A 13,347-nucleotide genomic window follows, 5' to 3' on the forward strand; every position below is an offset into this window, starting at 1 on the left:
CTCTGTCACCTCCTCCAGCCCCTACAACCCTCCCTATCTCTGTAACCTCCTCCAGCCCCGACAACCCTCCCTATCTCTGTAACGTCCTCCAGCCCCTACAACCCTCCCTATATCTGTAACCTCCTCCAGCCCCTACAACCCTCCCTATCTCTGTAACCTCCTCCAGCCCCTACAACCCTCCCTATCTCTGTAACCTCCTCCAGCCCCTACAACCCTCCCTATCTCTGTAACGTCCTCCAGCCCTTCAACCCTCCCTATATCTGTAACCTCCTCCAGCCCCTACAACCCTCCCTATCTCTGTAACCTCCTCCAGCCCCTACAACCCTCCCTATATCTGTAACCTCCTCCAGCCCCTACAACCCTCCCTATCTCTGTAACCTCCTCCAGCCCCTACACCCCTCCCTATCTCTGTAACGTCCTCCAGCCCCTACACCCCTCCCTATCTCTGTAACCTCCTCCAGCCCCTACAACCCTCCCTATCTCTGTAACCTCCTCCAGCCCCTACAACCCTCCCTATATCTGTAACCTCCTCCAGCCCCTACAACCCTCCCTATCTCTGTAACCTCCTCCAGCCCCTACACCCCTCCCTATCTCTGTAACCTCCTCCAGCCCCAACAACCCTCCCTATCTCTGTAACCTCCTCCAGCCCCTACAACCCTCCCTATCTCTGTAACCTCCTCCAGTCCCCTCCAACCCTCCCTATCTCTGTAACCTCCTCCAGCCCCGACAACCCTCCCTATCTCTGTAACCTCCTCCAGCCCCTACAACCCTCCCTATCTCTGTAACGTCCTCCAGCCCCTACAACCCTCCCTATCTCTGTAACCTCCTACAGCCCCTACAACCCTCCCTATCTCTGTAACCTCCTACAGCCCCTACAACCCTCCCTATTTCTGTAACCTCCTCCAGCCCCTACAACCCTCCCTATCTCTGTAACCTCCTCCAGCCCCGACAACCCTCCCCATCACTGTAACCTCCTCCAGCCCCCACAACCCTCCCCATCTCGGTCACCACCTCCAGCCCCTCTAACCCTCCCTATCTCTGTAACCTCCTCCAGCCCCTACAACCCTCCCTATCTCTGTAACCACCTCCAGCCCCTACAACCCTCCCTATCTCTGTAACCTTCTCCAGCCCCAACAACTCTCCCCATCTCTGTAACCTCCTTCAGCCCCTACAACCCTCCCTATCACTGTAACCTCCTCCAGCCCCCACAACCCTCCCCATCTCGGTCACCTCCTCCAGCCTCTACAACCCTCCCTATCTCTGTAACCTCCTCCAGCCCCTACAACCCTCCCTATCGCTGTAACCTCCTCCAGCCCCTACATCCCTCCCTATCTCTGTAACCTCCTCCAGCCCCTACACCCCTCCCTATCTCTGTAACCTACCCCAGCCCCTACAACTCTCCCAATCTCTGTAACCTCCTCCAGCCTCTACAACCCTCCCTATCTCTGTAACCTCCACCAGCCCCTACAACCCTCCCCATCTCTGTAACCTCCTCCAGCCCCTACAACCCTCCCATCTCTGTAACCTCCTCCAGCCTCTACACCCGTCTGCATTTCTATAACCTCCTCCAGCCCCTACAACCCTCCCTATCTCTGTAACCTCCTCCAGCCCCTACAACCCTCCCTATCTCTGTAACCTCCTCCAGCCCCTACACCCCTCCCTATCTCTGTAACCTCCGCCAGCCCCTGCAACACTCCCTATCTCTGTAACCTCCACCAGCTCCTACAACCCTCCCTATCTCTGTAACCTCCTCCAGCCCCCACAACCCTCCCTATCTCTGTAACCTCCTCCAGCCCCTACAACCCTCCCTATCCTGTAACCTCCTCCAGCCCCTACACCCCTCCCTATCTCTGTAACCTTCTCCAGCCCCTACACCCTCCCTATCACTGTAACCTCCTCCAGCCCCGACAACCCTCCCTATCTGTGTAACCTCCTCCAGTCTCTACAACCCACCCTATCTCTGTAACCTCTTCCAGCCCCTACAATCCTCCTGATTACTGTAACCTCTTGCTGAGGGAGGTGAGCTCATTCCCATTTTAAAAGAGTGGGGTCGAAGCGGAGGGTGCAATGTTAATGGGAGGGTGATTGACGGCGTGAAGAATAAGGTTCAAAATAGAGACTTGGGAACAGAGCGAACCCACATTTCGTGGGGTTAAGCTCCACTGTATGGATCTGTCCCCAGAGCATCATTCCCTCAGTACTGACCCAGTGACAGTGCTGCACTCCCTCAGTACTGACCCTCTGACATGTACAGCACTCCCTCAGTGCTGACCCTCTGACAGTGCAGCACTCCCTCAGTACTGACCCTCTGACAGTGCAGCACTCCCTCAGTACTGACCCTCTGACAGTGCGGCACTCCCTCAGTACTGACCCTCTGACAGTGCGGCACTCCCTCAGTACTGACCCTCTGACAGTGCGGCACTCCCTCAGTACTGACCCTCTGACAGTGCGGCACTCCCTCAGTACTGACCCTCTGACAGTGCGGCACGCCCTCAGTACTGACCCTCTGACAGTGCGGCACTCCCTCAGTACTGACCCTCTGACAGTGCGGCACTCCCTCAGTACTGACCCTCTAACAGTGCAGCACTCCCTCAGTACTGACCCTCTGACAGTGCGGCACTCACTCAGTACTGACCCTCTGACAGTGCAGCTCTCCCTCAGTACTGACCCTCTGACAGTGCGGCACTCCCTCAGTACTGACCCTCTGACAGTGCAGCACTCCGTCAGCACTGACCCTCTGACACTGCAGCACTCACTCAGTACTGACCCTCTGACAGTGCGGCACTCCCTCAGTACTGACCCTCTGACAGTGCAGCACTCCGTCAGCACTGACCCTCTGACACTGCAGCACTCACTCAGTACTGACCCTCTGACAGTGCAGCTCTCCCTCAGTACTGACCCTCTGACAGTGCAGCACTCCCTCAGTACTGACCCTCTGACAGTGCGGCACTCCCTCAGTACTGACCCTCTGACAGTGCGGCACTCCCTCAGTACTGACCCTCTGACAGTGCGGCACGCCCTCAGTACTGACCCTCTGACAGTGCGGCACTCCCTCAGTACTGACCCTCTGACAGTGCGGCACTCCCTCAGTACTGACCCTCTAACAGTGCAGCACTCCCTCAGTACTGACCCTCTGACAGTGCGGCACTCACTCAGTACTGACCCTCTGACAGTGCAGCTCTCCCTCAGTACTGACCCTCTGACAGTGCGGCACTCCCTCAGTACTGACCCTCTGACAGTGCAGCACTCCGTCAGCACTGACCCTCTGACACTGCAGCACTCACTCAGTACTGACCCTCTGACAGTGCGGCACTCCCTCAGTACTGACCCTCTGACAGTGCAGCACTCCGTCAGCACTGACCCTCTGACACTGCAGCACTCACTCAGTACTGACCCTCTGACAGTGCAGCTCTCCCTCAGTACTGACCCTCTGACAGTGCGGCACTCCCTCAGTACTGACCCTCTGACAGTGCAGCACTCCGTCAGCACTGACCCTCTGACACTGCAGCACTCCCTCAGTACTGACTCTCTGACAGTGCAGCACTCACTCAGTACTGACCCTCTGACAGTGCAGCTCTCCCTCAGTACTGACCCTCTGACAGTGCAGCTCTCCCTCAGTACTGACCCTCTGACAGTGCGGCCCTCTCAGTGCAGGCGGCCAGGCTGTGCGAGACTTACCGCTTACGTTGCAACTTTTTCATTCTCTCCAGCTGCCGCTCGCGCTCTTCGATATCCTCCAACTCTGAGGAGTCCAGATCACTGGCCAGGGACACCTCATCGCCCATCTCCTGGTCTGAGACGTTGATGCCGTCCTGGTCGAGCAGCCCGCGCTCGAGGGCCTGGTCGGCCATCTTCATGTCGCCCTGTTCAATCTCCTCCATCTAGGGAGGGACAGACAACAGGAACGTTAGAAACCGGAGCAGGAGTTCGATGCAGGGACCACTGTGACAGTTACACCCTCTGTGAGACCGGGATCTGGGCACAGGGAGGGTGATGGGGCCGGTTGTGGGGGGGGAGCCCGCTGGGTGATGGGGAGGGGCCCGCTGGGGGACGGGGAGGGAGGGGCCCGCTGGGGGACGGGGAGGGAGGGGCCCGCTGGGGGACGGGGAGGGAGGGGCCCGCTGGGGGACGGGGAGGGAGGGGCCCGCTGGGGGACGGGGAGGGAGGGGCCCGCTGGGGGACGGGGAGGGAGGGCCCGCTGGGGGACGGGGGAGGGAGGGAGAGGGGGGGGGGGGGGGGGGGGGAGGGAGGGAGGGAGGGAGGGGGGAGGAGGAGGGAGGGCTCACTGGGGGACGGGGAGGGAGGGCTCGCTGAGGGACGGGGAGGGAGGGCCCGCTGGGGGACGGGGAGGGAGGGAGGGGGAGGGAGGGACCGCTGGGAGACGGGGAGAGAGGGCTCACTGGGGGGCGGGGAGGGAGGGAGGGCCCGGAGGGGTGAGGGGGGGCTGAATTGTGCTGGTGAAAACCTCAGTGACTGACCTTCCTGCGGTTCATCGCCTTCAGGGAGAAGAGGCAGACCTCAGCATCATCAGCGATGGAGACCCCCGGGAGGTCCATCTTCAGCTCAATCCTCTCCCTCTGCTTCCTGCGCTCCTTCAGAATCTTTTTCTTCTTCCTGTCCGGAGAACATGGTAGATCCACTCAGACTAAGGCAGTCAGCAGGAGTAGAGAGCTCCCACCCAACACACCGATAATCGAACGGGAGCTTTGACCAAAGTGTTCAAAATCAGATAGGTTTCAATCGAAGGACAGGGGAGTAGGCCCCAGCCACATTAATACTGTGGTGCCAGGGCAGGTCAGAGGCTGGGAATCCTGCGGAGAGTAACTCACCTCCTGACCCCCCCCAAAAAGCCTGTCCACCATCGACAAGGCACAAGTCAGGAGTGTGAGGGAAACTCTCCGCTTGCCTGGATGAGCGCAGCTCCGACAACACTCGAGAAGCTCGACACCATCCAGGGCGAACGTGGGTCCATTGGGGAAAGAGATGCTGAATTTGTGTCGATGGATTGGCCACGCTAAATTGCCCCTTTATTGGAAACAGAATAATTGGGGTATTCTAAATTTATATTGAAATAAAGTTTTCCCCTGGAGTGAAGTGGCGGAGGACTTAACAGACATGTCGGACCTCTGGGTTCTGCGGGAGGGACAGCAGACAGAAACGCCGACTCCCCCTCCGCCACTATCCCCTCTGGCATTTTGCCTTTGTTGAATGCTGCCAGTGATGGACGTTAAGAAATTGGTGTGTACATGGTGAATGTGAGAAATGCGAAAACCCTGGGTTCGGGTGCAAATTTGCGGCAGCAATATTAAGGAAGAACCTGGGTTAAGGTCCAGACTGTGCGTGTCTGCTGAAGCTGCAATTAAGAGGTCGTAAAAGATGAGCTCATTATTAATTTCGCCCTTTTGCTGGTTTACAAAGAGATGCCGGATGGAACTTTGTTACGACTGCTGGCGATTCGCTGGGCGAGTACACGATTTCAGACATTGTTCATACTTAGGTCAGCCGCTTGTGGGAGGCTGGATTGGATTTGTTTATTGTCACGTGTACCGAGGTGCAGTGAAAAGTATTTTTCTGCGAGCAGCTCAACAGATCATTAAGTACATGGGAAGAAAAGAGAATAAAAGAAAATACATAATAGGGCAACACAACATATACAATGTAACTACATAAACACTGGCATCGGATGAAGTATACAGGGTGCAGTGTTAATGAGGTCAGTCCATAAGAGGGTCATTTAGGAGTCTGGTGACAGCGGGGAAGAAGCTGTTTTTGAGTCTGTTCGTGCGTGTTCGCAGACTTCTGTATCCCCCGCCCGATGGAAGAAGTTGGAAGAGTGAGTAAGCCGGGTGGGAGCGGTCTTTGATTATGATCCAAGTGGGATCGGGATTATGTAATTAATGGGAGGATTGATTGTCACATGGACCCAGGTACAGGGAAAAGTATTGTTCTACGCACAGACCATTCAGATCATGGGGCGGCACGACGGCACAGTGGTTAGCACCGTTGCTTCGCAGCACCAGGTTCGATTCCCGGCTTGGGTCGCTGTCTGTGCGGAGTCTGCACCTTCTCCCCGTGCGAGCGTGGGTTTCCTCCGGGTGCTCCGGCTTCCTCCCACAGTCCAAAGATGTGCAGGTTAGGTGGATTGGCCGTGCTAAAATTGCCCTTAGTGTCCAAAAAGGTTAGGTTAGGTGGGCTTACTGGGTTACGGGGATAGGGTGGAGGTGTGGGCTTGGGTAGGCTGCTCTTTCCAAGGGCCGGTGCAGACTCGATGGGCTGAATGGCCTCCTTCTGCACTGTAAATTCCATACATAAAAAAACACAGGAATACGATAAATACACCATGTAAATACATAGGCAACGGGTAAAACATACGGAATATAGCGCTACTTGATGGAGAAGATGTGTGAAGTGGATCAGTTCAGTGCATAAGGGGGTCATTCAGGAGCCTGGTAACAGCGTTGAAGAAGCTGTTTTTGAACCCGTTAGTCCGTATTCTCCCCGTGTTCTCAAGACTTTTGTATCCCCTGCCCGAGGGAAGGGGTTGGAAGAGAGAATAACCCGGGTGGGAGGTGGTCTTTGACGATGCTGCCAGATCAGTCGCAAGCAGTTTAGCTGCAGGAGCTTTTAGTCGGACAGGGGCGGCAGGATTTCTAGATTGCGTTGGAAAGGATCTCTCCCCTTTGCCGAAAGCAACTCCCTACGCAGAGTACAAGTTTCCCTGTGTTTGCTGACTTTATTTACAAGTGGCTTTTGATCTGTAATCGGCTTTGCTTAATTGGAGATATGGTGGTACAAGTTAGCAATTAAAGTGTTAGTCTATTTTAAGACTTATCCATCCAGACGGCTCGCAACTTAGCGTCACGTTTGATCTCAAAACTCGGCACAACCGTAACGCCCCTTCCCTCAAGTCTGTTAACCAACACCAGGCCATTTAACTCCCTCAACTGCATAACCCCCTCAAACCCTCCCTATCTCTGTAGCCTCCTCCAGCCCCTAGAATCTTCCCCATCTCTGTAACCTCCTCCAGCCCCCACACCCCTCCCTATCTCTGTAACCTCCTCCAGCCCCTACACCCCTCCCAATCTCTGTAACCTCCTCCAGCCCCCACAACCCTCCCTATCTCTGTAACTTCCTTCAGCCCCCACAACCCTCCCTATCTCTGTAACCTCCTCCAGCCCCTACAACCCTCCCAATCTCTGTAACCTCCTCCAGCCCCCACAACCCTCCCTATCTCTGTAACCTCCTCCAGCCCCTACACCCCTCCCAATCTCTGTAACCTCCTCCAGCCCTGACTACCCTCCCTATCTCTGTAACCTGCTCCAGCCCCTACACCCCTCCCTATCTCTGTAACCTCCTCCAGCCCCTACAACCCTCCCTATCCCTGTAACCTCCTCCAGCCCCTACACCCCTCCCAATCTCTGTGACCTCCCCCAGCCCCGACTACCCTCCCTATCTCTGTAACCTGCTCCAGCCCCTACACCCCTCCTTATCTCTGTAACCTCCTCCAGCCCCTACAACCCTCCCTATCCCTGTAACCTCCTCCAGCCCCTACACCCCTCCCAATCTCTGTGACCTCGAGCCCCACAATGCTCCCTATCTCTGTAACCTCCTCCAGGACTTGCAACCCTCCCTATATCTGTAACCTCCTCCAGCCCCGACAACCCTCCCTATCTGTAACCTCCTCCAGCCCCTACACCCCTCCCTATCTCTGTAACCTCCTCCAGCCCCTACAACCCTCCCTATCTCTGTAACCTCCTCCAGCCCCTACAACCCTCCCTATCTCTGTAACCTCCTCCAGCCCCTACAACCCTCCCTATCTCTGTAACCTCCTCCAGCCCCGACAACCCTCCCTATCTCTGTAACCTCCTCCAGCCCTCCCTATCGCTGTAACCTTCCCAGTCAGGACTCTCGTGCCACCCGAGATTGGACAGACAGGGACTGAAACTCAATGGAATGTCAGGTTTGAATGATTGGCCCTGGAGTGCAGGCTGTTGGGACCCTGACAAGCCTCCGGAGTTACCTCTTCAGTTCGGCCACCTCCTGTTCCTTCACAACGGCCAATTGTTGCTCCATCTGCTCGTCATCCTGGGCGTCCTCGCCCCCCTCCACCTCCTCCTGCGGCTCGGGGGCAGCCGGACGAACCTTCTCCCCGTCGCTCTCATCTGCGGAGCTCTGGCTGAAAGACCAAATGCGGCCAGGAAGAGGGGATGTTAAGTTGACGTCGCCGCCTCGCCTGCCACCCGACGCCCAGTGGAACACGCACGACACGACACACCACTGCGCCCCCCCCCCCCCTCCCAAAAATACACGGCCAATTCACGCCCATGCGAACCAATTGTCCTGGTTGTTTGACTGCAGCAGGCGTCGCGCAATCAAATTGGATGTTCCAGAGAGGCAATCGCACGCATTCTCTTAACCCAGTCCACTCACGCCACACCCCCCCCACCCCCCCGCAGCGGGATTCCGAGGGCTCACCCGATGTCCGCGGTCAGTTCCTTCGCCTGTTCCTTCAGTTTCTTGGCGAGGTGCCTACGGAGTTTGGTCCTCCAGTTCAGCAGCAACCTGGCGAAACAAAGAGAGCATGACCACCCGAGTAACGCTCTCACGCCACACACACGCGTGGCAGGCAGCGACCACCTGCAACAGGAGACCATCTCACCATCGCCCCCTTGAGACCGTGTGACGTAGGGGGCAGAATGAGGCCGTTCGGCCCATCGAATCTGCCCCGCCACTCGATCAGATCGTGACCGATCGGGTGTGACAGCCCTCAACACTTTCCCGCCATCACCGTGACCCTCGACCCCCTCACTGTTTAACAATCTGTCTCTCTCGGCCTTGAACATACTTAGTGGCCCAGCCTCTACAGCTCTCTGCGGTGAAGAGTTCCACACTCACTCCCCTCTGAGAGAAGATATTCCTCCTCATCTCGGTGTGAAATGGGTGACCCCTCACTCTGAGATTCTGCCCTCTGCTCCCAGACTCTCCCACACGGGGAAATATCCTCTCAGCATCTCCCCTCACTCTGAGATTCTGTCCTCTGGTCCCAGACTCTCCCACACGGGGAAACATCCTCTCAGAATCTCCCCTCACTCTGAGATTCTGTCCTCTGGGCCCAGACTCTCCCACACGGGGAAACATCCTCTCAGAATCTCCCCTCACTCTGAGATTCTGTCCTCTGGGCCCAGACTCTCCCACATGGGGAAACATCCTCTCAGAATCTCCCCTCACTCTGAGATTCTGTCCTCTGGGCCCAGACTCTCCCACACGGGGAAACATCCTCTCAGAATCTCCCCTCACTCTGAGATTCTGTCCTCTGCTCCCAGACTCTCCCACATGGGGAAACATCCTCTCAGAATCTCCCCTCACTGAGATTCTGTCCTCTGGGCCCAGACTCTCCCGCACGGGGAAACATCCTCTCAGAATCTTCCCTGTCTCTGAGATTCTGTCCTCTGGGCCCAGACTCTCCCACACGGGGAAACATCCTCTCAGCATCTCCCCTCACTCTGAGATTCTATCCTCTGGTCCCAGACTCTCCCACACGGGGAAACATCCTCTCAGAATCTCCCCTCACTCTGAGATTCTGCCCTCTGGGCCCAGACTCTCCCACACGGGGAAACATCCTCTCAGAATCTCCCCTCACTCTGAGATTCTGCCCTCTGGGCCCAGACTCTCCCACACGGGGAAACATCCTCTCAGCATCTCCCCTCTCTCTGAGATTCTGCCCTCTGGGCCCAAACTCTCCCACACGGGGAAACATCCTCTCAGCATCTCCCCTCTCTCTGAGATTCTGCCCTCTGGGCCCAGACTCTCCCACACGGGGAAACATCCTCTCAGAATCTCCCCTCACTCTGAGATTCTGTCCTCTGGGCCCAGACTCTCCCACACGGGGAAACATCCTCTCAGAATCTCCCCTCACTCTGAGATTCTGCCCTCTGGGCCCAGACTCTCCCACACGGGGAAACATCCTCTCAGAATCTCCCCTCACTCTGAGATTCTGCCCTCTGGGCCCAGACTCTCCCACACGGGGAAACATCCTCTCAGAATCTCCCCTCACTCTGAGATTCTGTCCTCTGCTCCCAGACTCTCCCGCACGGGGAAACATCCTCTCAGCATCTCCCCTCACTCTGAGATTCGGCCCTCTGCTCCCAGACTCTCCCACACGGGGAAACATCCTCTCAGCATCTCCCCTCACTCTGAGATTCGGCCCTCTGCTCCCAGACTCTCCCACACGGGGAAACATCCTCTCAGCATCTCCCCTCACTCTGAGATTCTGTCCTCTGGGCCCAGACTCTCCCACACGGGGAAACATCCTCTCAGAATCTCCCCTCACTCTGAGATTCTGTCCTCTGCTCCCGGACTCTCCCACACGGGGTAACATCCTCTCAGCATCGACCCTCACTCTGAGATTCTGCCCTCTGGGCCCAGACTCTCCCACACGGGGAAACATCCTCTCAGCATCTCCCCTCACTCTGAGATTCTGTCCTCTGGGCCCAGACTTTCCCACACAGGGAAACATCCTCTCAGCATCGACCCTGTCAAACCCCCTGGGAATCCTCGATGTCTCAATAAGGTCGCCTCTCATTCTTCTAAACTCCCAATGAGGACAGGCCCCGGCCTACTCAACCCCTCCTCATAAGAAAATCCCTCCCTCCCCGGGGTCAGCCCAGTGAACCTTCACTGGACTGCCTCCAGTGTCAGTCTATCTTTCCTTAGATATGGGGACCAAAACTGTTCTCGGTATTCCAGGTGTGGTCTAGCGTTCAATACCTACACTGAATCCCCCAGGGATCTAACCCCCGGCCCTTGACGTTCGACGGCATTACCATCGCTGAATCCCCCACAATCCACATCCTGGGGGTTACCATTGATCAGACTCTGAACTGGACCCAGCCACATTAATACTGTGGCTACCAGGGCAGGTCAGAGGCTGGGAATCCTGCGGAGAGTAACTCACCTCCTGACCCCCCACCCCCCCGCAAAGCCTGTCCACCATCGACAAGGCACAAGTCAGGAGTGTGAGGGAATACTCTCCACTTGCCTGGGTGAGCGCAGCTCCGACAACACTCGAGAAGCTCGACACCATCCAGGACAAAGCAGCCCCGCTTGATTGCTCCCCTTCCACAAACATTCACTCCCCCCCCCCCTATCGACGCACAGTGTCAGCCGTGTGTCCCATCTACAAGATGCACCGCAGGACTGCAGCCGTCGAAGAGGCGGTTCACCTTCTCAAGGGGCAATGAGGGATGGGCAGTCAATGCCGGCTCAGCCACATTCCACAACACGAGATAGCAACAGGGGGCCATTCGGCCCCTCGAGCCACCTCGGCCATTCAGTGAGACACAGGCTGAGCTGCTCAATCTTGCCTCGTCAGACAAACCCACCCCCACCCCCCCAGCTTCATCCCAGGAATCCCCGAACACGGAACTTTACAGGGGTAATTCAAGCTCGCCTCAGCTCCTTGCGGCCCAGCACGCGCACATCCTTGCAGCATTCCCGGACTTCCGATGTGGTGGCGGAATGTTTTTCCAGCTCTGGATTGTCAAAGGTGATCTGTGGACAAGCGACAGAGAGAGAGAGAGAGAGAGAGAGCGGTGAGCGAAGGAAAGGGAGCGAGAGCAAGGGGGACGTTGATGAGAATACGTCACGACTCTTTTAGCTGTGTGGATAGCAGAGATTGAGTATCGCTGAGAAGCGAGGCATGGTCAAGCTACCATCAGGATGCTTGGCATGGAATGTAGGCCGCAGGACCCGAGGACTGGCCGGGAGGACCATGTCGAAAATACCTAGCCGCTGCTCGCAACGGGCAAGGTCCAGATGGTACAAAACCAGCCCGTGTTAGCAAAACTAAAAACAGTGTCCGACACTGCTGAGCCTCTGACAGTGCGGCACTCCCTCAGTACTGACCCTCTGACAGTGCGGCGCTCCCTCAGTGCTGACTCTGACAGAGCGGCACACCCTCAGTGCTGACCCTCTGACAGTGCGGCACTCCCTCAGTACTGACCCTCTGACAGTGCAGCACTCCCTCAGTACTGACCCTCTGACAGTGCAGCACTCCCTCAGTACTGACCCTCTGACAGTGCGGCACTCCCTCAGTACTGACCCTCTGACAGTGCAGCACTCCCTCAGTACTGACCCTCTGACAGTGCAGCACTCCCTCAGTACTGACCCTCTGACAGTGCAGCACTCCCTCAGCACTGACCCTCTGACAGTGCGGCACTCCCTCAGTACTGACCCTCTGACAGTGCGGCACTCCCTCAGTACTGACCCTCTGACAGTGCGGCACTCCCTCAGTACTGACCCTCTGACAGTGCAGCGCTCCCTCAGTACTGACCCTCTGACAATGCAGCACTCCCTCAGTACTGACCCTCTGACAGTGCAGCACTCCCTCAGTACTGACCCTCTGACAGTGCAGCACTCCCTCAGCACTGACCCTCTGACAGTGCGGCACTCCCTCAGTACTGACCCTCTGACAGTGCGGCACTCCCTCAGTACTGACCCTCTGACAGTGCGGCACTCCCTCAGTACTGACCCTCTGACAATGCAGCACTCCCTCAGTACTGACCCTCTGACAGTGCGGCACTCCCTCAGTACTGACCCTCTGACAGTGCGGCACTCCCTCAGTACTGACCCTCTGACAATGCAGCACTCCCTCAGTACTGACCCTCTGACAGTGCAGCACTCCCTCAGTACTGACCCTCTGACAGTGCGGCACTCCCTCAGTACTGACCCTCTGACAGTGCAGCACTCCCTCAGTACTGACCCTCTGACAGTGCAGCACTCCCTCAGTACTGACTCTCTGACAGTGCAGCACTCCCTCAGTACTGACCCTCTGACAGTGCAGCACTCCCTCAGTACTGACCCTCTGACAGTGCAGCACTCCCTCAGTACTGACTCTCTGACAGTGCGGCGCTCCCTCAGTACTGACCCCCTGACAGTGCGGCGCTCCCTCAGTACTGACCCTCCAACTGGACTGTGGGGTCACGTTCTGCGGCGTGGTCAGTCTTGTGTTTAATGCTATCATTTACGATGGGAGGGGTAACGAAAGCGTCGCTAAAGCTCATTTGCCTCGATCGCTTCCTAGTTAGACAAGGTGCGGTAGTTAGTCGGCAATGTGCGCTCATCCAGCTAGCTGCACCCCCATTAGAGGTGACGTTCTGTATTCCGCCGCCAAGCGCGGGACCACATTGACCCAGTGTTGCCTAGAGGTGAAAGGTCAGCTCTCATACCCACGAGCCACTTACCTCACTGGCTTTGTCCAGGAAGTCGACAGGGTTGGTTGCCTTGACGAACTCTGCCAGGGTGAAGCGGTGGTAGAGCGTGTAGTCGCCCTCCGTGTATCCTTCCGCC

The 13,347-nt window shown here is 56.9% G+C and overlaps 1 protein-coding gene across 1 annotated transcript in view; it reads right to left on the minus strand.

Moving 5' to 3' along the window:
• The window catches only part of ftsj3 (FtsJ RNA 2'-O-methyltransferase 3), a 195,758-nt gene that overhangs the window by 65,734 nt on the left and 116,677 nt on the right, over window positions 1-13,347 (minus strand). Inside the window, exons 8-13 of the mRNA XM_072498085.1 lie at window positions 13,242-13,346; window positions 11,450-11,550; window positions 8,476-8,562; window positions 8,021-8,176; window positions 4,479-4,614; window positions 3,679-3,881 (exon numbers count right to left, since the gene is read on the minus strand). Of these exons, the coding sequence (XP_072354186.1) occupies window positions 3,679-3,881; window positions 4,479-4,614; window positions 8,021-8,176; window positions 8,476-8,562; window positions 11,450-11,550; window positions 13,242-13,346 (788 nt within the window). The remainder of the gene's footprint in view (window positions 1-3,678; window positions 3,882-4,478; window positions 4,615-8,020; window positions 8,177-8,475; window positions 8,563-11,449; window positions 11,551-13,241; window position 13,347) is intronic.

Source organism: Scyliorhinus torazame, chromosome 4 (genome assembly GCF_047496885.1).
Source record: "Scyliorhinus torazame isolate Kashiwa2021f chromosome 4, sScyTor2.1, whole genome shotgun sequence".
NCBI lineage: Eukaryota > Metazoa > Chordata > Chondrichthyes > Carcharhiniformes > Scyliorhinidae > Scyliorhinus > Scyliorhinus torazame.